The following is a 27468-nucleotide window of genomic DNA, read 5'->3' as shown; positions in this document are numbered from 1 at the left end:
TGGCTACAATGTGAAAAATACTTAGCCCAGAAGCAGTGCATAACCTGAGTAACTATACATATTTATGCTAGATAAGACCCTGTAAACAAGCAAAATTCTGGAGGGAATCTTAGCTACACTTGTGACAAAGAACTAATATACCAAATAGATTAAAAATTCCCACAAATCAAAACACTAAGCATGGAACCACCATATGACCCATCTATACCACTGCTCAGTATTTATCCTAAAGAATTAAAGTCAGCATACTATAGTGATACACACATACCCTGCATATAGTAGCACAATTCATAATGGCTGAACTACAAAAACAGCGTAGGTGTCTATCAATGAATGAATGGATAAAGAAAATGTGGTATATGTACACAATGGAGTTTATTCGTCCATAAAGAAGAATGAAATTATATCATTTGCAGGAAGATGGATGGAACATCATGTTAAGTGAAATAAGCCAAACTCAGAATGTCAAGGGGCATATGTTTTCTCTCATATGTGGAAGCTAGAGAGGAAAAAGGAAAGGAAAGGTAGGGGGAATCTCATGAAAATTGAAGGGACATCAGTAGAGTAGAGGAAAGGGACCAGGGAAAGGAAAGACTGGAGGGAGGAGGGAAGTGTTATATATTACAATATGTAACTGCATTGTTATATTGTGTGCTTGTAGAAATATGTAACAAACCAATTATGTACAACTATAACGCACAAACAAACAAAAAAAAAAAATGGGGAAAAAATTCCCAGAAATCAGTTTTCAAGGGAAAAAAAATTCAACACAAGCCTGGCCAGTTGTGCCCGCCTGTAATCCCAGAGGCTCAGGAGGCTGAGGCAGGAGGATTGTGAGTTCAAAGTCAGCCTCAGCAATGGTGAGGCATTAAGCAGCCCAGTGAGACCCTGTCTCTAAATAAAAGACAAAATAGGCTAGGGATGTGGCTTAGAGGTTGAGTACCCCCTAGTTCAATCCCTGGTACACCACCCCCCCAAAAAAAAAATCAACACAAATAGAAAAAATATTTATTTATATTTTTTAAACTATATTTATTTGATATTGACATTGCTATTGTATTATATAAGCAATGTAAATATCCAATAGTTTTAAGAGCTAGATATTTTCTCATCTTTATTGTTTTTAGCCACTTAAACTATTGAAAATATTGGCAAATACTAACATGAAAACTTGAACAAAAAGCTCAATTTCAAAAACATGTCCAGCAATCACATTTCTAAAAGTGTTCTATCTCAGGCAAACTCCAAGTTTGCACACCATGAAATCACAACACAGGCCAAATGTGATTTCTGAGGGAGATAACAACCTTACTATATTTTAAATCCAAGCCTAAGGGTCATTTAGAATTAGTTTCTCTGTTCCCATGGAGTATTTTGACCATCTTAGCATTCTGAGAGTTTATTAATAACCATCCAAACTCATACCCCAAATTTGTTTTAAAGTACTTAGGAAATAAAAATGCCAATTTGTGGAGAAAATAATGGTTATCCAAGATAGACTCCTTCCTAAAGTGTCTCATTGTTAAATCTTGATTTTTGTTATAGAGTAAGGCAAACATGTTTTATTGAATAGGGTGCATTGTCTCCAGCTGTGACCAAGTGATTATTTTTTTTTTTATTGTACCTGCAGAAATAAGCACTTTCCTATAATGACTCAAATTACATTGATTTTTCACAGTTTCAGGCTTACCTGAGGCCCGCTGCTAATCACTTATGTCATGCTAATCATGTCTTTAACTCTTTTGAATAAAACCATATTACCAGGTACAGCAGGAACTAGGCACAAGTTGAGACTTGGAAGTGCAAGTCTTTCTGCTTTTCTTCAATTGCTGGAGACTTACATTATTCTAATCTGGTCTTTGTTCTATTTCCCAGGCAGTCATTTTTAGAATGGAGCCATGTTCCTTAGATCTCCCTTTAGTTTGATTACAATTTCATTTATAAAATGCAAATTGAATTTCACAGAAAAAGCCTTCTTTAAGAACAGGGTGAAGCCTTTCTTCATGAAACTGGCTGATGTGGTAATGTACTGTTACTCTTAGAGCAAACACCAACTGCATCTTGAGGTTAATTAGAATAATTGTTTCATTTACGATCAATGTAAACTAAATATCCTATATAGTGCCAAAATACATTTAGAAATGTTTTCCTCGATTCAGAATTTATAAAATGTAGTGATGGAGCAATACTGCCACCTAGAGGAATAAATGTAATAAACCTTATTGATTAAAAATTTAATGAGTTTTGCAAAAACTTTTTATCTTAAAATGGTTAATCAATTCCAAGAATATAGGTCAGAACCTGTCTTTTTACTCTATCTGTGCCAGGATTTGGCACCCATGCCCTTCAACTGATGTTGTGTGCAATTTGGATACACCTAAAAAAAACAATGAAAACTATTTTAGAAGAAACTATTTTATCCATTTAAATAATTAAAAAATTAGGTTTCAAATTACCTAATATCCACAGCAATTACAAGGTCATTCAAAGAAAGTATGCACGAGGGTGAAAACCAAAACCAAACAAAAACTCAGCCCACAAACCCTTTGACAGGTTTTCCAGACTGCATTGCACAGTCTGTACCCCAAAGATTCTGCTCTAGAGCTCAGCCAGAAATCTTTTTCCTGCCCTGGGAATTCACAAGACATATAGACATGGTGAAGGTGGGTGTAAGTACTGTAGAAGGGAAGGCAGGGAGAGAAGAAGAGAGAAAGGCTTAACTCGTTTAGCCTGGAGTGACACAAGCATTTTGATTATACAGAGCTTTCTTCATCTAGCATTTATTTGACATCCACCCACCTGCAGGCCAGAATAGGGGATGCAGAGAGACTTAGAGATGATTCCTGGATTTGCAATGCCCTTTCTTTTGCTGTGTATTAAGGAAGTACCTGCCTCTATTTTGGTTATTTTTTTTAATGTGAGAAGGTGAGACAGGGCACAAAATTCTTGAACTTAATTGGAATTAAGTTTGATTCAGATACAGGAGATAAAAATAGGCTTTATTGAGACTTAAAGCAAATGACTTTCACATACATAATTTACCCTCTGAATCTGTTGTGGGGGCACACATTTTAAAACTCTGCCCTAAAGCACTTCTAGATTTTCATGCTGTTATCCAAATCTGATTGTGCCCGCTAGAGCTCCTCACATTAGAATTCTGACCTCTGCTATTTGGTTTTCAGGTCTGTGTCCCCAGCAGGGAGGATCTCCACATCCCCCATCAGATCTGTGAAGTCACCCTTACTCATCCGTAAGACTCAGACTTCTGCCGTGGCCACAGGCCCTGAAGTGCCTCCGCCTTGGAAGCAAGAGGGCTACGTGGCCTCCTCAACTGAGGCTGAGATGAGAGAGACAACAGTGACCAGCTCTACTCAGATCAGGAGAGAAGAGAGGTGGGAAGGGAGATATGGTGTCCAGGAGCAAGTGACCATCAGTGGAGCTGCAGGGGCTGCCGCCAGCATGTCAGCCAGTGCTTCCTTTGCAGCAGGGGCTGCTGCTGCTGGTGCTAAAGAGGTACAGTCAGGACCTTCACTTGTTTTCATTACTTCACTTCTGGTTTCTTTGACATGATTTCTGGCATGAAACCCAGGCTGGATAGATTGGAGGGAAAATACCCAGGGACATAAATATATTATAGAAACTGAAGACCAACTTTGGTTGTCCTGTTTGTAAAACCATCTTTGGTTGGGACAAAGGCTCTGATGTGAGGTTTACATAAACTATGGGTGTTGTGATACAGACCCCACATCCCTTTGCAATGATGAATGCTCACACACAGTACGTTTAGTTCTAGGTAGCAGTTTCCATTGTGCTTTTACATTTCCTACGGAGGCCTGCCACTTTGAAAAGCATTATACGTGTTCACTTCTAATCTAGGTGAAACAAGAGACTGACAAGAGTGCAGCTGTTGCGACTGTTGTTGCTGCTGTTGATATGGCCAGAGTGAGAGAACCAGTGATCAGTGCTGTAGAGCAGACTGCTCAGAGGACAACCACGACTGCCGTGCGGGTCCAACCTGCTCAAGAACAGGTGGGCAGGAGGTGCATGCGGGGCCAGGTCCTCTGGCACACCCACTTAAACACCACTCACTGCTTTGAGCTTTGGGTGCTCAGATTCCAGGACCAAACAATGTCAAATCATTCTGAAGGCAGTACTGGACCCAGCATGATCCAGGCTTTTAGAATTTCTGAGCAAAAGGTGGGCTGAGATAGCAAACGTTTTTAAGCTGTCCATATCCAAGAGCACAGTAGGTCAGAAGAAATACTGTGCTACATCAAATAGGCCAAAGTTAACAGTATTTAAGGTATCAAGGGACCCCTGGTTGAGGCACATGAAGGGTGGGAGGAGAGAACTACTCTAGAGAGCAGATACCCAGAGCCCAGCTGCTCCATGAGCCAGGCGGGCGAAGCAGTTTCAGAGCAGATGTTAGATTTCTCTCACTTCCCTGAAGGACCTTTACTTTGTTCTTCTTTCCTCAAAACAAACGTGACATTTGACTGATGAATGAGAAGTCTCATAAACCCAGGATAATTTCTCACCTTGTATTTGAATAGTTTTTGTTCTCATTTAAAATCACTCTGCCTTCCCTTCTTATCTTCTCTTCTGTGACATTTATGCCTTAATCCTGATATATCATCATAACTAACTTCCTATTCAAAGCACATTAAGGTGTTTCTTGTTTTCCTCTGTGAAAATCAGGTGAGAAAAGAGGCGGAGAAGACTGCCATAACACAGGTAGTAGTGGCTGCAGATAAAGCCAAGGAACAAGAATTAAAATCAAGAACCAGAGAAGTAATTGCAACAAAGCAAGAGCAGACGCACATAACTCATGAGCAGGTGAAAATGGTTTGTGATTTGAAATTCACTGGTGCTATTACATGTGTTAACACAGTGATAATCTTTACTATGAAGGGTGTTGGTTTTTGTACTACACAGCTGTCACCACACTAATCAAATCTTCTGGTTATTTGTGTCCTGGGCACTGGATACCAAAGTCCCTTGGGGGGACTTCACTGAATGCTGTCCTTATACAGATGAAAAGTACCTCTGTGGACACATCCTAGGAGTAGAAAGAGAGTCTCATCTACACTTTTTATGACCATCTACATTGATTGTAATTAAATATGTGACTGTGGGGAGAGGACAGAAGGAAGTAAAACCAGGAGGGAGAAATAGGTGCCTAGGTAGCCACATGGAGTAGTGGAAGAGAACTCTGAACACACTTTACTTTAAAAGCTCAGCAGTTGCTCCCTGATTCCTAAGAAGACTTGTGCAAATGGGTTGTATGTGGAACAGACAGCCTGGTCTTAGTAAACCACATTACCAGAAAAAAAAAAAAAAATGCATGGACAGTCTCAAAATTAGAGGCCCTTGGACAGAATGGAGAAGGCTGATTGGTAGGGCTGTTGGCCAGTAAAGCCAATCATCAGTTGGGTAGTTTGAGAAGAAAAGTTTTTAAGTCCCTTAGGACCCTGAGATCCTGTGTTTCAGTGATGAAGTATCTGAGAATGGGAAAGAGGCAAAGGAGAGGGTGACCACCCCCCATAAGCTTTTGCTAGGCACCCAGAGGGAAATAGCATCCTGCAGGAGGCTAAAGATTTATAAAATATTTTGCCTAGGATATATGCAAAAATTTTATTCCTTCCCATAGTAAGTTTTGATGCTCCAAACTGTCATGGTATTTAGGAAAATTTTCAAAAAATATTGTAGAATTGCAGATTATAAATTATCCATGTTTGATTTCTCATATATAAAATAAAAATGTCAGGCATAGTTACTTCTCAAGTCTTCCATTCTAATATTCGTACTCTAAGATTACCTTTAAATGACATAATATAGCAATGTATTGCCATATTAGAAGTCTTTTTAAAAAAAAACTACAACTCTTCTGTTCAAAACGAACAGGGCAGAACTCAGCATTTATTTTTTTTCCCTCTAAACAGCCTAATTTATGTTTTAGGCAGAGAAAGAGCATGGTCACGTTAATGAATGAAAGATTATTTATTTGATTTTGTGACATCTCCAGAAAAGTAATTTTACTTCTTTAAATTCCTGTGTTGTATTTAATGAACACTATGTTACTTGCATTAGAGATCAGGAAACAGTAAGACTTTGTTTTTATCTTGATTGCAGATAAGAAAAGAAACTGAAAAAGCCTTTGTACCAAAGGTAGTAATTTCCACAACTAAAGCCAAAGAACAAGAAACTAGAATTACTGGAGAAATTACTACAAAACAAGAACAAAAGCAAATAACTCAAGAAACAGTAAGTCCAATTTTGTAAATACCTTGTAGTTTGTTAATATCATATTCCAGCCAGTTGTATGTCCTTCAAAATGAAATCTATGTCTTCTATTTTTTTGTTGTTGTTGTTCTGCCTCATATTGAAACTCTTCGTGATGGAAGTTCTGTTCTCAGTTCACTCTTTTCCTCTCAATTGATTAGTTTTGGGAGATTGTTTACAAGAACAGTGTGGGGGCAAACCTTCAAACTTTCTAGAACATACCTAGGTGGAAGTAGATTCACCTCTGACCAGTTTCACATAAGTACAGTTTTTTATACATAGCATGAACCCCTGGTCACTTAGATTGGAAAGCATAACCTTTGCACAGCTGTAAGACATGTGCGTGCACACCTGTGCATATGCACATGACCGTGAAATCTTCCGTATTCTCCCAAACATAGCAAGGGCATCTTGACATTTCTTTTGTGCCTTTGAAACTTAAAATCTTCATTTTACTCTAAAAAATCAGATAAGACAGGAAACTGAGAAAACTGCTGCATCCATGGTGGTAGTTGCCACTGCCAAGTCCACAAAACTAGAAACAATCCTGGGAGCTCAAGAAGAAATTGCCATACAAGACCAAATGCTCCTCAATCATGAACAGGTGACGACTTCCTGCTGCTGTGAAAGTCACTCTCATTTCACTTGCAAGCCACTTGCATTTTATCACAGGTCCTAATGGCCACTCCTTCACCACCTCCTCTTCTCATAACTCAAACAGAAAATTCTTTCACCATCTCTCCTGAACCTTTGTCACCCATCTGGCTTTCACTGTCACCTCTCATTCCTAACTTTCAGACTTTCTTTGAACTGTTACTAATATGATATAATTCACTTTAACATTGAATCATCATCCTATTGATGTCAGCCCCAGATACGAGTCAATGGATAATATGCAAAGCTGTGCACTATTTATGGCTCTACTAGACTCTCCTGTGGATTATAATGATGTGAAAAAATAGCATTTATTAGTCTTTTATTGCTAATTATGTTTTTTTCTTTTAGATTTGTCTTATTATTTTGATAATATCAGTGGAACAATACAGATAATTAAAGCAACTTAAATAATGAATTTAAGTGTAATTAAAATGTCCTTGAGTAGGAAGAGAATTTGCCTCTTTTCTCAGTTCATTTGTTTCTTTTTATTAGAGACTCATGAAATTTAATGATTATTTTCTCATCTTTTTTTTTTAATCACATGACCAGATAATGAAAGAAACTAGGAAAACAGTGGTGCCTAAAGTCATAGTTGCCACACCCAAAGTCAAAGAACAAGATTTAGTATCAAGAACTAGAGAAGGCATCACTACCAAAAGAGATCAAGTCCAAATAACTCAGGAGAAGGTGAATACAGATACTTGAGATGTGAAGAGTTCATCTTTAAACTAATTGTTAGAAAACCATTAACTATTATGTGGTATCAATTATTAATCTGTATTTTCCTTTTTTAAATCTGTAACTAAAAACAAAATGGAGAATGTGACTGATTACCATTAATTTTTCTGCACATTTGATTTTTATCCATCCATAACATTTGTAATTCATTTTATTCACCATTATTCTTTGCATGAAGATTAGCATTTTTAGTTTTATTTTTGAAAAAGCATTGGGGAAGCATCTAGAGATTTTTTTTATATAGCTAACATTTCTAAATTTTGTGATTCTCACTCATTATATGCAAACATTTTCAAGTGAAAATTAATTTCTTTCCTGTATTTAACCCTGAATAACTTCCTCTTGCATCCCCACCAGGAGGGGGGGAAGGGTCATATTATGTATGTCTGAAGCCCCATACAACTTAAACCTTGATTTTACTGTAATAATCAGATAAGAAAGGAAGCTGAGAAAACTGCCTTGTCTACAATAGCAGTTGCTACTGCTAAAGCCAAAGAACAAGAAACAATACTGAGAACTAGAGAAGGAATGGCAACTAGACAAGAACAAATTCAAGTTACTCATGGAAAGGTGACTATTGCTATCCAAGTGTGAAATCCCCTTTTATAATACATTAATACCAAATCTCAGGTTTTTTTTTTTAATGTATGAGGTCTATTAATCAGATTTATTTTTTAGATAATTAAGCAACTGAAAACTAAAAAATCAAATTACTGTTGTTAATATTACTACGTATTCCTTTCCCCACTTACCTTTTCATCTTATTTTCAACATTCTATTATTAACATCTAGCAATCCTCCAGAAGTTGATGATTGAAATTGCATGCAGCCTAAATTTAAGAGACACTGTGAACATAAAAAAAAAAAAAAAGTTGTATACATAAGTGGAGAATCTTACTGTAAAGAAGATGTGTGTTCTGAGAAGTCATAAATTCACTATATTCCATTATAGTTTATGGATTTTTTTCAGTAAATTACCTATCATTTTCTTCATGTGAACTTTATTTTTCCTCTTATAAATATCAAATGAGAAAAGAAGCTAAGAAAATTATAGTGCCTGCAGTAGCAGCTCCACTAAAGCCAGGCAAGATTCAGTACTGAAATCTAGAGAAGGAAGTATCAAACCATAACAATTATACATAAACCATGAGAAGGTTACTGCCTCTATTTGTTACGATGAAATTTCCACAAATTAAACTACTTCCCATGACTACAATTTGCTCCAGATAAGCTATTTACCTAAGTTTATTCTTTATTGCTAATCTAGTATTTGGAAATCAGCAACTAAAAATTTCCAGTTCCATTAGCATCATGACCTGAATACTGCTTGTATTTCCCTCACTGTTGCTTCCTATCTCAACTTCTTTGACTTCTTTTTTCGTAAGCATGATTTCAAATAAATCTTTATCCAAGTCTAATATTGAATGGCACGTCAACCTTTTAGATGTCTCATGAATGACAGAAATTTTACAGTGAAGTATATTCCAGGAGTGATGAATTTGTTTTTTTCTAGAATCACATGAGTTTGATTATCTTGTTTTTGTTGTTAAATATTAGCTCAGAATGGAAGCTGAGGAAATGTCTATTTCTAAGTTAATTGTTACCACTGCAAAATCTGCTGAACCTGCCACACTGCCAAAGACTAGAGAAGGATTTGCTATTAAGCAAGAACAAACACATCTTTTCCAAGAGGAGATGAAAACTGATGCTGTGGAGGTGAAAACACTGTTTCATCCCATTTCATCATCAGCTCTCATAACTTTTCATCCATCCTGTGTCACTGTGCTCCTAGTGTTCCATTTAATTGCTTTATTGATCAAAAAAATATTAGAGATGATTAGATTCAGTCCAAGTCCTCCAATGGAACAGTTGGCATTTCTAGTTGTGAAGGGCCAGACTAAACAACATTTTTCTTTATGTCTCCTAAAATAATTCTCAGCATTTAACTGCAAATTGCGGTCTCCTAATCCAATTCATTTTTCTGTTTATCTGAGTTCTAAAAATGTAAATAATATTCTAGTCTACTAAGAAATAAAAGCAACTTACCAGCATAGAACACTCATTTGTAGTTGTCCACCAAACAGCATATGTATATGGATTTAATGTACATCAATTCAAGAAAAAAATGCACATACGCTTCTGCAAGTTAAAATATCTTACCATAATTAGGTTTTTTTTGGCATAAGTATTAAGTTAAAAACAAGATTTATATATTTCAGTTGAATTTTTAAGTCAAATAATAATTTCTTTGAACCTGACTCTTGTCATTTTTAAAATAAAACTAAAACTTACTCTGATTACCTTGTACCATGGACTACTAGTCAAAAGGTGCAAATGAGATAGCACAAATGCAATCTCTCAGCAAGCCAAGTTATATGTTTATATTAGGGTTATTTGTCAAAGGTGAACATTTTAAAACATCTATAAAATTAAAGTCAACCCATTACCTAGATTTTTTTCAAATGAACAAAATTAACTCACCCAAGCCTCATGTATATTTTATAGTTTCTTCTAAAAAGCAATCTGAGATGAAGATAGTCCCTGCAATCCTTCAAGGTAGATTGGATTTTTGTGGCTTCCTGGAAGACAACACTGGAGGAAGCCTATGATCACAAAAGGCCCAATTCCATCTTTAAAAGGCCACATTTATATTTCAAATGGCTCCAAGAATAACTTTTAAAGATATACATGTAGCATGCTTGAAACACATTTCAGGTGCATACTAGATCCTATTCATAGCAGCTAAGAAAACTGAATATTAATAAAATATTACAGCCTTATTTTTAAAGTACACTAGATGGACATGGCAATTTGATTTTAAGTATTCTATTACAAGCATTACATAGAATCATGATATCCATGTCACATCAACTGATTTGCTTTCTTTAGAAGAAATTCCTTTGCAAATTGTGTTCCCATTTATGTTAATCAGATTCATAGAAATGAGAAAATAATATTTCTGTTCCTTCTTTGCTTTAACTCTCAGCAAAATTGAAAGTAAATTGGACTTCAGTGTGAAAGGTTGTTCTCTTGAATGCAAACATGATAACACTTTCATTTTAATCACAATGTTTTCATTCATGTGTTTTAAGAGTGATGTTTTTCTAATAGATTAAACAAATTTTATCCCTAGTGAATCATAAGTAAATTCACATGCTCACCCTGTGTTCATGAGCTTTCATGTTATCTCAGATTTGCATGCAACCCTATACCTCTGTAGCAATTGATTTTTCTGGATGGGATGATGACAGTATTTGAGTGTACTTTTATCATCACTGTCACCGTGTCAACACCAGACTAAATGATCGACAAGATGATAAAAATAATGAACATAACCAGCTCTGAAGTTCTGATTTCCCAATTGCCAATTGACTGTCTGCCTAGATGAATTAGCAGAAAAGCCAAAATCACTTTATGATTTTTATATACATACTTGTTGTCCTATCTTGTGCCTAAGTGTTTTAATGTCTAATATAATTAAGCAGATATATAGACAGCATATCTCAATAGATGTCTGTACAATATAATAATCAATGAACTATTAAGTTCCTAGGTATATTTCAGAGTTACATATCTGGACACATTAACATTCTTATATAACACCCATGCCATCTACCTATCATGCCTTTAGGTATTTGTTCTGAATATCTAGGAGGAGCTGTCCCCAGGAAGATGTGCCTGGGAGGAGATGTTCCAGCTGGACTTGACATTACTGTGCATTAATTCTGGAAACCTTGTCCCCAGGTGGGCGTTGGGAAAAAGGCTGAAGCCGTAGCAACAGTTGTTGCTGCCGTAGACCAAGCCCGTGTGAGAGAACCCAGACAGCCCGGGCATCTAGAAGAAACCTATGCTCAGCAGACTACTTTGGAATATGGATATAAGGAACATGTTTCCACCACAAAGGTACCTGAGCATCCCCAGCGTCCAGCCTCCGAACCCCACGTTGTCCCTAAAGCAGTCAAGCCTGTGGTGATTCAGGCTCCTTCTGAGACTCATATAAAAACTACTGATCAAATGGGAATGCACATATCATCACAGGTGAGTCACTCCCTGCTGGGTTTTCACCCTATTCTTGGGAAAGCAACCTTAACTGCTGTGGTCATCTGGCGAGCTGTGATATCCATGAGTTTCATTTTACTGCAGATCAAGAAAACTACAGATCTAACAACTGAAAGATTAGTCCATGTGGATAAACGCCCCCGCACAGCAAGCCCTCACTTTACTGTTTCAAAAATTTCTGTCCCTAAGACAGAACATGGATATGAGGTAAGAAGTTACAGAGCATGATTTTTTTAAAAATGGTTAGCCTCAAAGATAATACATACCTAACGTAACTGTAGAGCATCTTTATTACAGGCCATTGTATGCCCGTTTTTGACAGCATCTGTTTCCATTCATGGTGACTTAGATGCCCCTCAGTTAAGTTTCTGAAGTTGGCAGAGCAGGGTGACCCTGAAGTAGCAGGTGGTTATCTTACACCAGTGAGGAGCTGAAAACATGCAGGTTTTTCTGTTTCTCATTTCAGGGAGAGCTCAAACTCAGTTGTTTTGATAGCTGTTGTTCTAATGACTTTGTAAATGGTAAAGCATTATATAGTGTAGTTTTTCTTAAGCTGCAAGACATTTCAGCATAACTGTGAATGTGTTTTAATAATAGAGACAGACATTAAGAAATCATATTTTCATATATTTAACATAGCAAATTGGAGAGGTGGTATTGTAAGTGAGTTGGTTTGTGAAATCAAACAGCCTTGGATTAGTCTCCTATTCCTTATTAACTCTGTCATCAGGGGAAAGTAAAAATACAAGTAAAATACATGCAAAATTTTTATCAAGTTGACAGCACGTAATAATCTTCAGTATTAGTTACTACTGTTCTTATTCTAAAAACATACTGAAACCTTCTATACCTTCAAAGAAATGTAAGGAATATAAAATGCCTTTATTTGGGATTGTCTCAAATTATTATTGAAACAGAATAATTGTAGACAGCAGCAGAACAGAAACAGTAAGAAAGCCTTTTAAATGCTTTTCTGAATGTCTCCATTTTCACCTGTCACATAGATTTATGACTGAAACCCAAATGTACTATTTCAAGGTGGTTCTTAGAGTTCACCAAATATTTTAATTTTTTCTTAATTTTGACTTTGCCACTGATATTTTCAAATGTATCATTCATTAAGATGATTAAGTAAAAAAAAAATCATTATTAAGCCTTTTGAAGACCCTTGGTCCTTTCATGATAACAGAGATAAAAATAAGGAGTTCTTAATATAACTCTTTTAAAAAAAATTTTTACATCTATTTTATAAACTAACAGGAATGGCAAAAAGCTTTACCATTGGCCTTTCTCTGTAAGGGGGACAACATTAAAAATGGACAACAGAGTTAATACACTGAGGCTATTAATAATTGTCCTGTATTAAACAGGAATATTGGTGGAGAAGCACTTCTGAGGGATGACTTGAATGACAGTTAAGTGACTTTGTTTTCTGATTCCCTTTCCATTTAGGCATCAATAGCCGGTAGCGCTATTGCCACCTTACAAAAAGAGTTGTCAGCCACATCTTCTGCTCAGAAGATCACCAAATCGGTGAAGGCTCCCACTGTGAAGCCTGCAGAGGCTAGAGTAAGGGCAGAGCCCACCCCTTCACCACAGTTTCCCTTTGCTGACACGCCAGATACTTACAAGAGTCAAGCTGGCATTGAAGTGAAGAAAGAAGTAGGGGTGAGCATAACTGGCACTGCTGTCCGTGAAGAACGCTTGGAAGTACTACACGGGCGCGAAGCCAAGGTTGGTCACTGTGTGGCAAGCTGTAGCTCGATCCATTCCTGTGTATCTGCCACTGCAGACCAGCTAGCTGGGGTCTTGCTTTCTTCCTTTACTATGTTCTAAACATAATTTCATTGAACATTGTATGGCTCAGAGACCTTTTTCTCAAAAAAAGTTTCATAATTTTCCATGTGCTAAAGGTTTATGAGATTTCCCCCAATTTCTTGGACATTTTGTAACATCCTTTGTAAAAATTGTAGGTAACAGAAACAGCAAGAGTGCCTGCACCTGTTGAGATCCCTGTTACTCCCCCAACTCTAGTCTCGGTGAGTAAGTTTATTGTGGTAGGCCCTTTTCATATTTGGTCATACTACTTTAATACATGAATATATTATTGATTGCAATGATCAGTTTCTTAAAATTCTCGGAAAATGGCATTTGTGAGTTTGCAAATGCTAATTTTCATGCCATACTCTATTTGGTGAGGTAGGGCAACTGCCATTCACATATTCATCAGATTAAATGAGTTTCTAATATGTGTAAGACTTTATTTCAGGAGCTCTAGAGATACAAAGACCAATATAGTCCTCTTCGAAATCTTCCTTGCCATCAGAGACAATGTTCATGAACAAGCATAGTGAAACATGGAAAGTGATAAGAACTTCAACAGAAGGAGAGTTCATGGAAAGGAGAGACTAGTTCCCGTTAGGGGTAATGTGGCAAAGCTTTGTTGAAAAGGCCACTTTTGCTGATGTGCCTTTCAGCTTAGTAAGGATTAAATATGTGAGAATAACAGAAGGCACAGAGTTTCCCAGATAACATGGTAGTAATATAGTCCCCCTACAGGGAGTTGGAAATTTCTAGCATTAATTTCTAATTGGGAATATTCCAACTTTCAAGGGAAGTCCTTTACTAATATTTCTGGAATCCTGATTAAAAAGCCATATTGTGACAATTAAATCGTGCAAGTTCAAATGCCACATTTGTTATAATAGGTAAAGATGAATAATGAATATGCACACATATCATGATTTCTTTTTTCTTTTCAGGGTTTAAAAAATGTGACTGTCATAGAAGGTGAATCTGTCACCTTGGAATGTCACATCTCTGGATACCCATCCCCCAAAGTGACATGGTACAGAGAAGACTACCAAATCGAAAGTTCCATAGATTTCCAGATAACCTTCCAGAGTGGAATTGCTCGCCTGATGATTCGTGAAGCCTTTGCAGAAGACAGCGGGCGATTCACTTGCAGTGCTGCCAATGAGGCTGGGACCGTCAGCACATCCTGCTACCTAGCAGTGCAGGGTTAGTGGATGTCCTCCACAGTCCTAACACAGGTGCCACTGCTCTCAGCAGGCATGCCGTTCCACAATATGGTTTCTGTGCATCTCATAATGGTGCCCTGTTTGGAATTAGGGGATAGATTATGGGGTCCACTTAACTGTCATTGCTAAGCAGGAGTCACTCATGGAGCAGACTAAACAGCTCACTTCGGTGACAAATTTTTGTTTTCTTCTAGTTTCAGAAGAGTTTGAAAAGGAAACGACAGCTGTAACTGAGAAATTCACCACAGAAGAGAAACGGTAAAAAAAACAAAACATTCTTTTGATAATTAGCTGTCGTTTTGGTACAGTTTTGACATTTTGTCCTTTTAGTATTGGCCAGTGGCAAACCAGAAGCTAATGCAAAGCGAATTCTCTTTCAGCTTTGTTGAGTCAAGAGATGTGGTAATGACTGATACCAGCATCACAGAGGAACAAGCAGGACCTGGAGAACCTGCTGCACCTTTCTTCATTACAAAACCAGTGGTCCAGAAACTGGTGGAAGGTGGGAGCGTCGTGTTTGAGTGCCAGATTGGTGGCAACCCAAAGCCCCATGTCTACTGGAAAAAATCTGGTGTTCCTCTAACGACTGGATACAGGTATTTTGACAGCTGTATGACAGAGTTCACTGTGGTCATTTGATACCTATGTGAAGCCTAGAGAGAAGTAGAATTTATTTAGCCCACTAACTCCTGCCCGTAGAATTTTTGAATACAGAGCTTTCATTTTTGTTCTGAGGTGTCTTCACATTTTATACAGAATTTTATTGAGAAATAAAACTTTGTGACTAAAGTGGATGGGAGATGTATTCTAGTTTAATTCATGGATAGTGCTAGTGAAATAGAACATTTTATACACACACACACACACACATTGCCCCCCTTTCCAGAATGGATTCAAGATAACTTTCAATAAAAACATATAATAATTAAGTTAAAAGATGAAAAAAAGGGGTAATGTAATGAAGAAAAAAACTTGCTATGTGTGAAAATACATGCTAATGAATTTTCTGCAATTGAATATAAAATCTAGTTCTAAATTCTCTGCAGTTTCCTTTAAGTCAAAAAAGGGCAACTTGATAACTTAAAAATGTGTCTTCTTAAATACAGTGTTTCAGAGACTTAATACTAAAATATATGAAAAAATATTTTTGCTATTATTCATTTGATCTTCAAGTGAAATAATGAACAGAGAAAATAACTGTTGTTTAAATGACCTCATCATTTTCTCAAACGAATGCTAAAACCACTTATTTCCATATACAGTGTTATATTTCATATTTTAAAGAATATTTGAATATTTTTAAGATAAAGATCTATCCAAATATTCTTTAAAATAAAATTTTAAAGAATTAAATTTTTAACTTTCTTATCCCTCATTACTCATATCCATGTGTTTTCCTCAGTTTTCAGCAATTTTATAATTATATTGTATGGTAGCGTTTAATCACATTTACGATGATTGAATTTTATATCACAGATCCATTTATAAACAAGTCCAATTTTTTTACTCTCAGAATGGTTGTTTAAAACTGGGTTTCTTGTTTATTCATTTCCATAAAGATACAAAGTAAGTTACAACAAACAAACCGGTGAATGCAAACTGGTGATTTCTATGACCTTCGCTGATGATGCTGGGGAATACACTATTGTTATTCGTAATAAGCATGGAGAAACTTCTGCATCTGCTTCCTTACTTGAAGAAGGTAAGTGCATCTCCAAGTAGTTCCCATGTGCCTGGTAAGAACTGAAATGCAGTGAAGCAGCTGTGCCCTGTTGCAGTATTCTAATCCTGGGACTTTCCCCTTCCGTTGGCCTCAGCTGAGAGCAAGTGTTTTAGATCAGATAGTCTCAAAAGTCATTCTAAGGTTGAACTTCTGGGGTTCTGTCAGTAGTTCCATTTATTGAAAGATAGCTTCTATCTCCCACTCTTGCAATGCAGGGATTCTAGATCCAGTTCCTTTCCAGTAGCTCAATAAAGAGGATGGCAAACTGGAGAACATGCCTTGCATCAAGGAGCCATAGCTCCCATCTCCCATGTGTAGATGCCAGATAAGCACATACCAAGTTCAATGTTGCTAGAGCTGCCAATATTTTTAAAACTAGAAATCAGGATTTTTAATGTTTATAATTTTAAGAAAAAGAAAGTAGTAACATTCATGCCAAACACAAAATATCTGTAGGTCACCATTATCTCTGCTAGCTGTTCACATTCACAGTAGATCATCTCACACTCTGTCTTATATGATCTGCTCCACATCCCTTAGAGGAAGTTACTTTGTTATCCCTATTTAGCTAAAACACAAGAATCAGGAAGGAAAATGAATTACTAAAAGTTACACAGCAAATGGATTACTAAAAGCCACACAACAAATCAGGAAAAGCTCTAGATCAGATCTCAAAAGACTGACTGCCACTATAATTTTTTTATAATAGTTTGACTAGTTTGGTTTTAAAATTCAATTTAATATTTGTTTGAACAATATAATACAAACTTGGAAAACTGACTTTTCATTGTCAAACTTTCTCTCATTTAGTCTTGACTGAATGAATAGTGCATTAATGCATGTTTATAAGAACATCAAAAATTAACTTATGTTCTTAACTCCTAGCTGATTATGAGTCACTGATGAAGTCCCAGCAAGAAATGCTTTACCAGACACAAATGACAGCATTTGTTCAGGAACCCAAAGTTGGAGAAATAGCACCTGGATTTGCATACTCTGATTATGAAAAAGAATATGAAAAAGAACAGGCCTTAATTAGGAAGAAAATGGCCAAAGATACTGTAATGGTCAGAACATTTATAGAAGACCAGGTGAGTAAAACAGTAATAGTATTCTAAACTATCTCATAAATTATGCTTTTCTCCCTCAATACACTTTTTAGTTTGATATTTTTACTTTCAAGTGATGAGAGCAGGGTTTGACAACAATTTATAGGTACAAATTCACTATTTATGAATTTCCTTAATCTTTGTGACATATTGCTCCTGGAACTTGAAAAATTGGGATTGCATACATGCAACAAAACATGACTTTAGATATGGGGTTCAGGAAAAGATAAATATTAGTACAAATCAGTCCATTATTGCTGAGACCCCTCCATCTGTTTGAAGAACATCCCATATGTAACCCATACTGGGAATACCATTTTACCCACAATGCCACAACATTTACTGGAAAAGATGACTTTTTTTATAGATTCAAAACCAAACCAAAAATAACAAGAGTTTTCTGGATTCCTTTTGCCAGTTAAAAACTTCAATCATTCCTTAACTCAGAAACTAATACACACCTTTAAAGAATTTCTATCAGTGAGAATACATCTTTCTAACCTACCATTATCTTTTTACTGCACAGGAATTCCATATTTCTTCTTTTGAAGAGAGGCTCATTAAAGAAATTGAATACAGAATAATAAAAACTACATTAGAAGAACTTCTTGAAGAAGATGGAGAAGAAAAGATGGCAGTTGATATTTCTGAATCAGAAGCCATTGAATCAGGATTTGATTTAAGAATCAAGAATTATAGAATTCTTGAGGGGATGGGCGTCACTTTTCATTGCAAGATGTCTGGATATCCATTACCCAAGGTAAACACTTATCAAACCTCCATGCCACAATAATGAGACAAATATGTTACATTATAACTATTTTATCCAAATTTCATTAACATATGCTCGATGTTCTTGGCAGATTGCATGGTACAAAGATGGCAAGCGGATCAAACATGGAGAGAGATACCAAATGGACTTTCTACAAGATGGCAGAGCTAGTCTGCGTATACCTGTTGTTCTTCCAGAAGATGAAGGAATCTATACTGCATTTGCCAGCAATATTAAAGGAAATGCAATTTGCTCAGGAAAGTTGTATGTAGAGCCTGCTGCACCACTTACAGCTCCAACTTACATACCCACACCAGAACCCATGAGCAGAATCAGGTGAGACTTGTAGCAGTTTGAGTTGCTTACCGTGTAAATTGTTTTAAAACACAAAACATCCCAGTAGCAAATTGCTGAGACAGCACAGAACTGTACCATTGGCAAATACTGACAACTGCCTAGAGTTCTTGTTTCTTGCACCTATGTGAGATGAACAAAGAATTTTACTAGTGTAACATGCTATTCATTTTCCTGGTGCTATACCTAATATCACAGTAGCTCTTATTTATTTAACACATGATCTTCATAGGTGTTATCTTTAATTTATGCAATAACCTGACAACATAGGTATTAGTGCTTTCTTGTGAATGGGAACACTGAGACTTTGGGAACCTTTGAAAATTACCTTGGTTCACCCAACTTGTTAGTGGCAGTGCCAGAATTCTAAATCCAGCCTCATCTGGCTACAATAAGTAAATATGGTTTGGTTTGGTTTCTAAATGTAATTTCTATTTTCCTCCCTTTAGATAAATTGGTATATTTTTTCTTTTCCCATAAATTTATTCATTAGTTTATTTAGCCAATGTCTTCGTGGTTGAATCAAGAAGGTATATTGACTAATTAAATCTAGGTGGTGAGGAAAAGACAGTACTTAAAGATAGTTTCAAGATGTTGAGCCTGAGTACCTACATGTGTTGACTAGGAATAAGACTACAGGAAAAAAACAAACAAACATAGTTTTGAGGGTGGTAATAATATTTTGGATCCCAATGAGTACTTTCTAAAATACACAATAAGGGAATGCTAAAATGACATTAACAGATAAGACAGAAAGGTGTTTATTGTTTTGCTGAGTTTTCTAAATGCTTCATGAAAATATTCTGCTTTGCCTTGGTTTTTCAGATCTGTCTCTCCACGTTCAGTGAGCAGGTCTCCTATACGCATGTCTCCTGCAAGGATGTCCCCTGCACGGATGTCCCCTGCAAGAATGTCCCCAGGACGCAGACTGGAGGAAACAGATGAGTCACAACTTGAGAGACTGTATAAGCCAGTCTTTGTGTTAAAACCGGCTTCCTTCAAGTGTTTAGAAGGACAAACTGCCAGATTTGACTTAAAGGTTGTGGGTAGACCCATGCCAGAAACATTCTGGTTTCATAATGGTAAGTATGATAAATTTTGTTCGTGAATCATAATCATTAAACACACAAAAAAGCTAGTGTGTGTGTGTGCAAAAACTTCAAAAATTTATTTTAAATCTGTTTTCATTTTTACTTATTTTTTAACAGGCCAGCAAGTTGTCAATGACTATACCCACAAGGTAGTCATTAAAGAAGATGGTACCCAATCACTGATTATTGTTCCTGCAACGCCCAGTGATTCTGGGGAATGGACTGTGGTTGCCCAAAATAGGGCAGGGAAGTCTTCAGTTTCAGTGATTTTAACTGTGGAAGGTACAATAAAATAAAAGCAAAGAAATCACCTCGTATCTTGAGTTGTAAACAGGTATATTGGTCCTACTCATTCTAAATCGTGACCTTCCTCTTTCAGCTGTGGAGCATCAGGTAAAACCAGCATTTGTGGAAAAACTGAAAAATGTCAATATAAAGGAAGGTTCCCGGCTTGAAATGAAAGTCAGAGCTACTGGTAACCCCAACCCTGACATTGTATGGTTGAAAAACAGTGACATCATTGTACCTCATAAATACCCAAGAATCAGGCAAGTGTGTTTGAAAGTACTACAACTAAGCTTATTATACAAGTCCAATAACCAAGGAAGCAATACTACTTCTATATTGATGACTTTTCTCTACTTTTTATAGGATCGAAGGCACCAAGGGAGAAGCTGCCCTTAAAATTGATTCCACTGTCAGCCAAGACTCTGCCTGGTATACTGCAACTGCTATTAATAAGGCTGGCCGAGACACCACAAGATGCAAAGTAAATGTTGAAGTTGAGTTTGCAGAGCCTGAACCAGAGAGAAAATTAATCATCCCACGTGGGACATACAGAGCAAAGGAGATTGCAGCCCCAGAACTGGAGCCCCTCCATCTGCGATACGGTCAAGAACAGTGGGAAGAGGGTGACCTCTATGACAAAGAGAAACAACAGAAACCATTTTTTAAGAAAAAACTCACTTCCTTAAGACTTAAGCGCTTTGGACCTGCTCATTTTGAATGCAGACTAACACCAATTGGTGACCCAACAATGGTAGTGGAGTGGCTCCATGATGGAAAGCCCCTGGAAGCAGCCAACAGGCTCCGCATGATCAATGAATTTGGGTACTGCAGCCTGGATTATGGAGTTGCATATAATAGAGACAGTGGTGTCATTACTTGCAGAGCCACTAACAAATATGGAACAGATCACACATCTGCTACCCTTATCGTTAAAGATGAGAAAAGCCTTGTGGAAGAATCTCAGCTGCCTGAGGGGAGGAAAGGCTTGCAGAGAATTGAGGAATTAGAGAGAATGGCTCATGAAGGTGCACTTACAGGTGTAACAACAGATCAAAAGGAGAAGCAAAAACCAGATATTGTCTTGTTCCCAGAGCCAGTAAGAGTGCTTGAAGGGGAGACAGCGAGATTCCGCTGCCGAGTAACAGGCTACCCTCAGCCCAAAGTCAACTGGTACCTCAACGGACAGCTCATTCGCAAAAGCAAACGATTCAGAGTTCGCTATGATGGCATTCATTATCTGGACATAGTGGACTGTAAGTCATATGACACCGGTGAAGTCAAGGTCACTGCAGAAAATCCTGAAGGTGTCATAGAGCATAAAGTCAAACTTGAGATCCACCAGCGGGAAGACTTCAGGTCTGTCCTCAGGAGAGCTCCTGAGCCAAAGCCGGAGTTTCATGTCCATGAACCTGGAAAACTTCAGTTTGAAGTACAAAAGGTAGATCGACCCGTCGATACCAGTGAAACCAAGGAAATTGTGAGGTTGAAAAGGGCAGAAAGAATCACCCATGAAAAAGTGTCTGAAGAGTCAGAAGAGCTGCGCAGTAAATTCAAGCGCAGGACAGAAGAGGGATATTATGAAGCTATCACAGCCGTGGAGCTCAAGTCCAGGAAGAAGGACGAATCCTATGAAGAACTCCTGAAGAAGACAAAAGATGAACTTCTCCACTGGACCAAAGAGCTAACTGAAGAGGAGAAGAAAGCCCTCGCTGAAGAAGGCAAAATCACTATTCCAACATTTAAACCTGATAAAATTGAACTTAGTCCTAGTATGGAGGCACCCAAAATTTTTGAAAGAATCCAGAGTCAAACAGTAGGTCAAGGATCTGATGCACACTTCAGGGTCAGAGTTGTAGGGAAACCAGACCCTGAATGTGAATGGTACAAAAATGGCGTGAAAATCGAGCGATCTGACCGAATCTACTGGTACTGGCCAGAGGACAATGTTTGTGAATTAGTCATAAGAGATGTGACTGCTGAGGACTCAGCCAGCATCATGGTAAAAGCCATCAATATAGCCGGAGAAACCTCAAGTCACGCATTCTTACTTGTCCAAGGTAATTGGAAAGTATTTCATTTAATGGACCTGTCTCTATACATCCATGAATATCCAACAGCATGGTTTTAAAATTTTCTTTTCCAATTGCTCAAATTGTAAATTTAACATAATGTGCTTCTTTTCTACCCCCTTGTAGCCAAGCAATTGATCACTTTCACACAAGAATTACAAGATGTTGTTGCTAAGGAAAAGGACACCATGGCAACCTTTGAATGTGAAACTTCAGAGCCATTTGTCAAAGTGAAATGGTATAAAGATGGTGTGGAGGTTCATGCAGGAGATAAGTACAGGATGCACTCTGACAGAAAGGTCCACTTCCTCTCTGTACTCACCATTGACTCCTCTGATGCTGAAGACTACAGCTGTGTTCTTGTGGAAGATGAAAATGTCAGAACAACAGCAAAACTTATTGTTGAAGGTAGAAAATAATGATGTCATTGTTTACTTACTTTGTAAAGTCACCTTTAGTTTGTGATAAAATTAGTGATGCAATTTTACTTTTGTGAAAATAATTCTTTGAGAATCAGTCATAAGCTTCTTAGTAATAACCCTGAATTTATATCCCTATTAAGAACATTGATGACTTGGGCTTTTTTTTACAGCAATATTATTTTGATGTCTCACTTTTAAAAAATTCCATTGAAATATAACTCTGCTTTCAAAAATAATATGCAATTAAAATAACTCCTTTTGTTGAAAATTTTTCAGCCTGGCATGTATTAGGAATATTCCTGATAGTATGAGAGATAAAAGCTAAACAAGGCATTGTCTCTATCCTAAGTTGAGATGCAGAACTCTCCTGAGAAATCATTTTACTCTTATCTTATACTTCAGGTGCAGTTGTTGAGTTTGTGAAAGAACTTCAGGACATAGAAGTTCCAGAATCATTTTCAGGAGAGTTAGAGTGTATCGTGTCCCCCGAAAATATAGAAGGCAAATGGTATCATAATGGTGTGGAGCTTAAGTCCAATGGCAAATACACAATCACATCTCGCCGAGGACGTCAGAACCTCACAGTCAAAGATGTAACCAAAGAGGATCAGGGAGAATACAGCTTTGTTGTGGATGGGAAAAAGACAACTTGTAACCTCAAGATGAAACGTAAGTCTTCCCACTCCTGTCAGCCAGCAGCAAATTCATGATGGTTGATCAAGCAAAATGCTCATAACATTCTTTTTCTTACCATATTTTACAGCCCGCCCCATTGCTATTCTACAAGGACTTAGTGATCAAAAAGTCTGCGAGGGTGACATTGTCCAACTTGAAGTTAAAGTCTCCTTAGAAAACGTGGAGGGCGTCTGGATGAAGGATGGCCAAGAAGTGCAGCACAGCGACCGGGTTCATATTGTGATTGACAAACAGTCCCACATGCTGCTCATTGAAGACATGACCAAGGAGGATGCTGGAAACTACTCCTTCATCATTCCTTCTCTTGGACTCTCCACCAGTGGGCATGTCTCAGTCTATAGTAAGTGTTACTTATATAGTTTTGCATATCATTTCATTCTTGCAATGCTAGAGATTGAACCCAGGGCCTGCTGGGCTACACCTCAGCATTAGTTTTATGTTTACATTAGCAACTGAGAAAAAGAACTTTAATAAGCAGACATTTTAAACAAAATTCTATTCATAATTCTTCGACTGGTGTCTGCTTTTGCAGGTGTTGATGTGATAACACCTCTAAAAGATGTCAATGTGATTGAGGGTACCAAGGCTGTGCTCGAATGTAAGGTCTCCGTCCCTGATGTCACTTCTGTTAAGTGGTATGTAAATGATGAACAAATCAAGCCTGATGACCGTGTACAAGCCATTGTCAAAGGCACAAAGCAGCGACTTGTGATTAACCGAACTCACGCTTCAGATGAAGGACCTTACAAGCTGATGGTTGGCAGAGTTGAAACCAGCTGTAATCTCTCTGTGGAAAGTAAGGATTATTCCATTCAGTCATTATTTTAAGCCTTCTACTCTCCCACTAAGATAATGACCAAATTGTTATTTTATTTTTCCCCAGAAATTAAAATTATCAGAGGTCTTCATGACCTTACCTGTACAGAAACTCAAAATGTGGTCTTGGAGGTTGAGCTGTCCCACTCAGGAATTGATGTCTTGTGGAATTTTAAGGACAAGGAAATCAAACCCAGTTCTAAATATAAAATTGAAGCTCATGGGAAGATATATAAATTGACAGTTCTAAATATGATGAAAGATGATGAAGGAGAATATACGTTTTATGCTGGAGAAAATATGACATCTGGAAAACTGACAGTGGCAGGTTGGTACACTTTTTGTTTGACTTAATATCTTATGCAGAATAGTCTGTTTTTTTTTTTTAAGAAATTGTTGCCAAATTCTCCCCAAATTCCCATCCATTTCCCACTTCTATGCCTCTGCTCACATAGATCTTTAGAACAGCGGTACCCGGAACACTACCCCTACCAGCCTAAATGCCAAACGTTCACCAGGGTCTGCCTCGCGTGTCGTCTTCTTGGCAAAACCCTCTTCAGTCTCCTCTCTGGGATAGGATCTCTTTCTCCTTCAACCCTAGGATCATTTTATGAGTGTCACTTGCGTGACCCTTGTCAAATACTTGTCTTATTCCTTGTTTCCTCTTCCCACACATAAGGATAAACCCCTTAAATCTGGAATTGCTTCTTTCTCTTCTCTGTACTCCACATGACCAACGATCAATAAAGGTTTACTGAATTGAGCTTTATTTAAACTTTCCTACTGTGAAGGAAAGTTTAAGCTTCATTTCCCTTATTTCCTTCATACTTTTTATGCACCTAATGAATACATTTTAAATACTTTGCCTTCTGCATATCTGTGTATCTCTCATGGCATGAAGTAGGAATGAGACCAGTCCCATTTATCAGAGATCCTTCGTTTAAAATGAAAGATCAAATGCATAAACCAGTTGTCAACAAAAACTAGAAATTCTTATTAATTTTTTTGATTCATTACAATTTAAGCACAGAGGAATTAAGATACTACGTTCAGATTAAATTGTGTAGTCCATGCCATTTGGTACATGCACAAGTTAAAGTGTGTCTTATTTGGTATGAAAGTTTCATAGTTTATGCTTTTTTACATTATAAGATTTCCTCAGAAATTTGACCATAAAAATACAATACAACAAAATCTCAGGTTCTGCATTTTGATATGTTTAATGTAAATAGCATGTTTTTAAAAAGTGTGTGAAAATAAGGAAAAGCCTGTGAGCTCTTTGGTGATTTCACTCAACATTTTTAAAGTGCCTACCATAGGCCAGGTACTTTTAAAAGCACAGTACATGAGAATGAATTAGTTATGATATTTTTTTCCTGATGAATTCAAAATTTTAGAGAGGAACACATCAGCTATGTAAGCAACCAAATTGTTAAATCAGTTATTTCTTCCAGCTGATTTGGGGAATGGAGGCATTGGGAGAAACTTTTTGGGAGAGATGACATTTGTATTTTTAGTATATAGGAGTCCTCAATCTTATAAAAACATTGATAACTTGGACATCTTGTTTAGCAAAATTTTTCCAACCAAATATCAGTCATATTGCCAGGAAATATTCTTTATAAGACCAAATACAATGTTTTGAAGAAGGAATGAAGTTAAGGTCATCCATGTTGCGTGCTGTGCATTACGATTTTCAGAATCCTGTATTTCTTTCAATTGTTTTTCCTTTGCAAAATTGTTTTGATTCCAGTATATTCCCTAGTTATTAGTCATGCATATGTATTGTAAGGAATTTCTATGGTACCTTCTAAATATGGACAAAAATAATCTTATTAGATGTTTCACAGTGTTAAAAATCACGTTTTAAAATTTGATATTTAATTGTGCAAACATTTCTTTATTCTATAAACACTTTAAAGGACTCACACATGTACTTCTCTTGTTCCAAAGGGGGGGCCATCTCCAAGCCACTCACAGATCAGACTGTAGCTGAATCCCAGGAAGCCGTGTTTGAATGTGAAGTTGCCAACCCTGATTCTGAGGGTGAATGGTTGAGGGATGGCAAACACCTGCCTCTCAGTAACACCATCAGAAGTGAATCAGATGGTCACAAAAGGAGACTTATTATTGCTGCCACCAAGTTAGATGACATTGGAGAATACACGTATAAGGTGGCCACCTCCCAAACATCTGCCAAACTCAAAGTTGAAGGTCAGTGATATAACAAAGTTATCTTTTCCAAATCATATTATACTTTCTTAACTGTTATTTTAAAAGTCAAATGGTATAACCATTTTGGATGACAAGAATCTTTGTTTCATAAAATCATTATAAATTCTCTGAACTTCTGAGCCATATCAAATGTGTTTATGTGATGAGATGAAGCTATTTCATAGACTCTGTGAAATAATTAAATCAGATGCTGATTCTCCATTCCTCTTTCATCCTTCTCCAGTCAATAAGCTATTAGTATACGGTTATGCAAAGTCTATATTTCAAATATAGAAAAACATTGCAAAATGTCAGCTCCAACTGAATCCCACATTTCCCTGAATAATCTCAAGGTGTCTTTTAGAATGAGGCACTGCATAACTGCAAAATTTTTATAACCATTGTTTTGTAAGACGACTGGACAATCATCTTGTTCAGGACTTATTTTCCTTACTGTTCATCAATATTTTCTAAACCAATCATCAATTCATCTTCAGCTGTCAAAATTAAGAAGACTCTGAAGAATCTCACCGTGACGGAGACACAGGATGCTGTTTTTACCGTCGAGCTTACACACCCTAATGTCAAGGGTGTCCAGTGGATCAAAAATGGGGTTGTGCTGGAATCCAATGACAAGTATGATATCTCAGTTAAAGGAACAATTTACTCTCTGAGAATTAAAAACTGTGCCATCGTGGATGAGTCTGTCTATGGCTTCAAGCTTGGAAGGCTAGGAGCCAGTGCCAGGCTACACGTTGAGAGTAAGTTGACTTAGAAACAGTTTACAAGGAGGTAATTCATGATTACCATTAAGTTAACCATATTACTAAATTTCTCTGTCTTAATTAGCTGTCAAGATCATTAAAAAACCAAAGGATGTGACTGCCCTGGAAAATACCACTGTTGCCTTTGAAGTCAGTGTGTCCCATGACACGGTTCCAGTAAAATGGTTCCATAAGAATGTGGAGATTAAGCCAAGTGACAAGCACAGACTGGTCTCAGAGAGGAAGGTCCACAAACTGATGCTGCAAAATATTGCCCCCTCAGATGCTGGGGAATATACAGCTGTGGTAGGGCAACTGGAGTGCAAGGCAAAGTTGTTTGTGGAGAGTAAGTATTTAGGTGGCCCCTTTGCTC

At 37.2% G+C, this 27468-nt stretch overlaps 1 protein-coding gene across 2 annotated transcripts in view; it reads left to right on the top strand.

The window, feature by feature from the left end:
- Positions 1–27468, top strand: part of TTN (titin) — a 265677-nt gene that overhangs the window by 9082 nt on the left and 229127 nt on the right. For both annotated transcript variants that reach the window (XM_079130304.1, XM_079130305.1), the window contains exons 7-36: positions 3183–3513; positions 3877–4029; positions 4699–4836; positions 6133–6264; positions 6752–6886; positions 7489–7626; positions 8110–8247; positions 11422–11715; positions 11821–11943; positions 13189–13470; positions 13710–13775; positions 14499–14757; positions 14972–15035; positions 15158–15373; positions 16337–16479; positions 17386–17591; positions 18136–18369; positions 18473–18717; positions 19561–19817; positions 19944–20108; positions 20206–20374; positions 20478–22171; positions 22310–22591; positions 23008–23274; positions 23369–23641; positions 23834–24097; positions 24185–24445; positions 26071–26331; positions 26829–27092; positions 27181–27441. In XM_079130304.1, the coding sequence (XP_078986430.1) occupies positions 3183–3513; positions 3877–4029; positions 4699–4836; positions 6133–6264; positions 6752–6886; positions 7489–7626; positions 8110–8247; positions 11422–11715; positions 11821–11943; positions 13189–13470; positions 13710–13775; positions 14499–14757; positions 14972–15035; positions 15158–15373; positions 16337–16479; positions 17386–17591; positions 18136–18369; positions 18473–18717; positions 19561–19817; positions 19944–20108; positions 20206–20374; positions 20478–22171; positions 22310–22591; positions 23008–23274; positions 23369–23641; positions 23834–24097; positions 24185–24445; positions 26071–26331; positions 26829–27092; positions 27181–27441 (7715 nt within the window). The remainder of the gene's footprint in view (positions 1–3182; positions 3514–3876; positions 4030–4698; positions 4837–6132; positions 6265–6751; positions 6887–7488; positions 7627–8109; positions 8248–11421; positions 11716–11820; positions 11944–13188; positions 13471–13709; positions 13776–14498; positions 14758–14971; positions 15036–15157; positions 15374–16336; positions 16480–17385; positions 17592–18135; positions 18370–18472; positions 18718–19560; positions 19818–19943; positions 20109–20205; positions 20375–20477; positions 22172–22309; positions 22592–23007; positions 23275–23368; positions 23642–23833; positions 24098–24184; positions 24446–26070; positions 26332–26828; positions 27093–27180; positions 27442–27468) is intronic.

Source organism: Sciurus vulgaris (assembly GCF_902686455.1).
Source record: "Sciurus vulgaris genome assembly, chromosome: 3".
NCBI lineage: Eukaryota > Metazoa > Chordata > Mammalia > Rodentia > Sciuridae > Sciurus > Sciurus vulgaris.
Note: the sequence above shows the minus strand (reverse complement) of the source record. Positions and strands in the feature narration are given on the sequence as shown.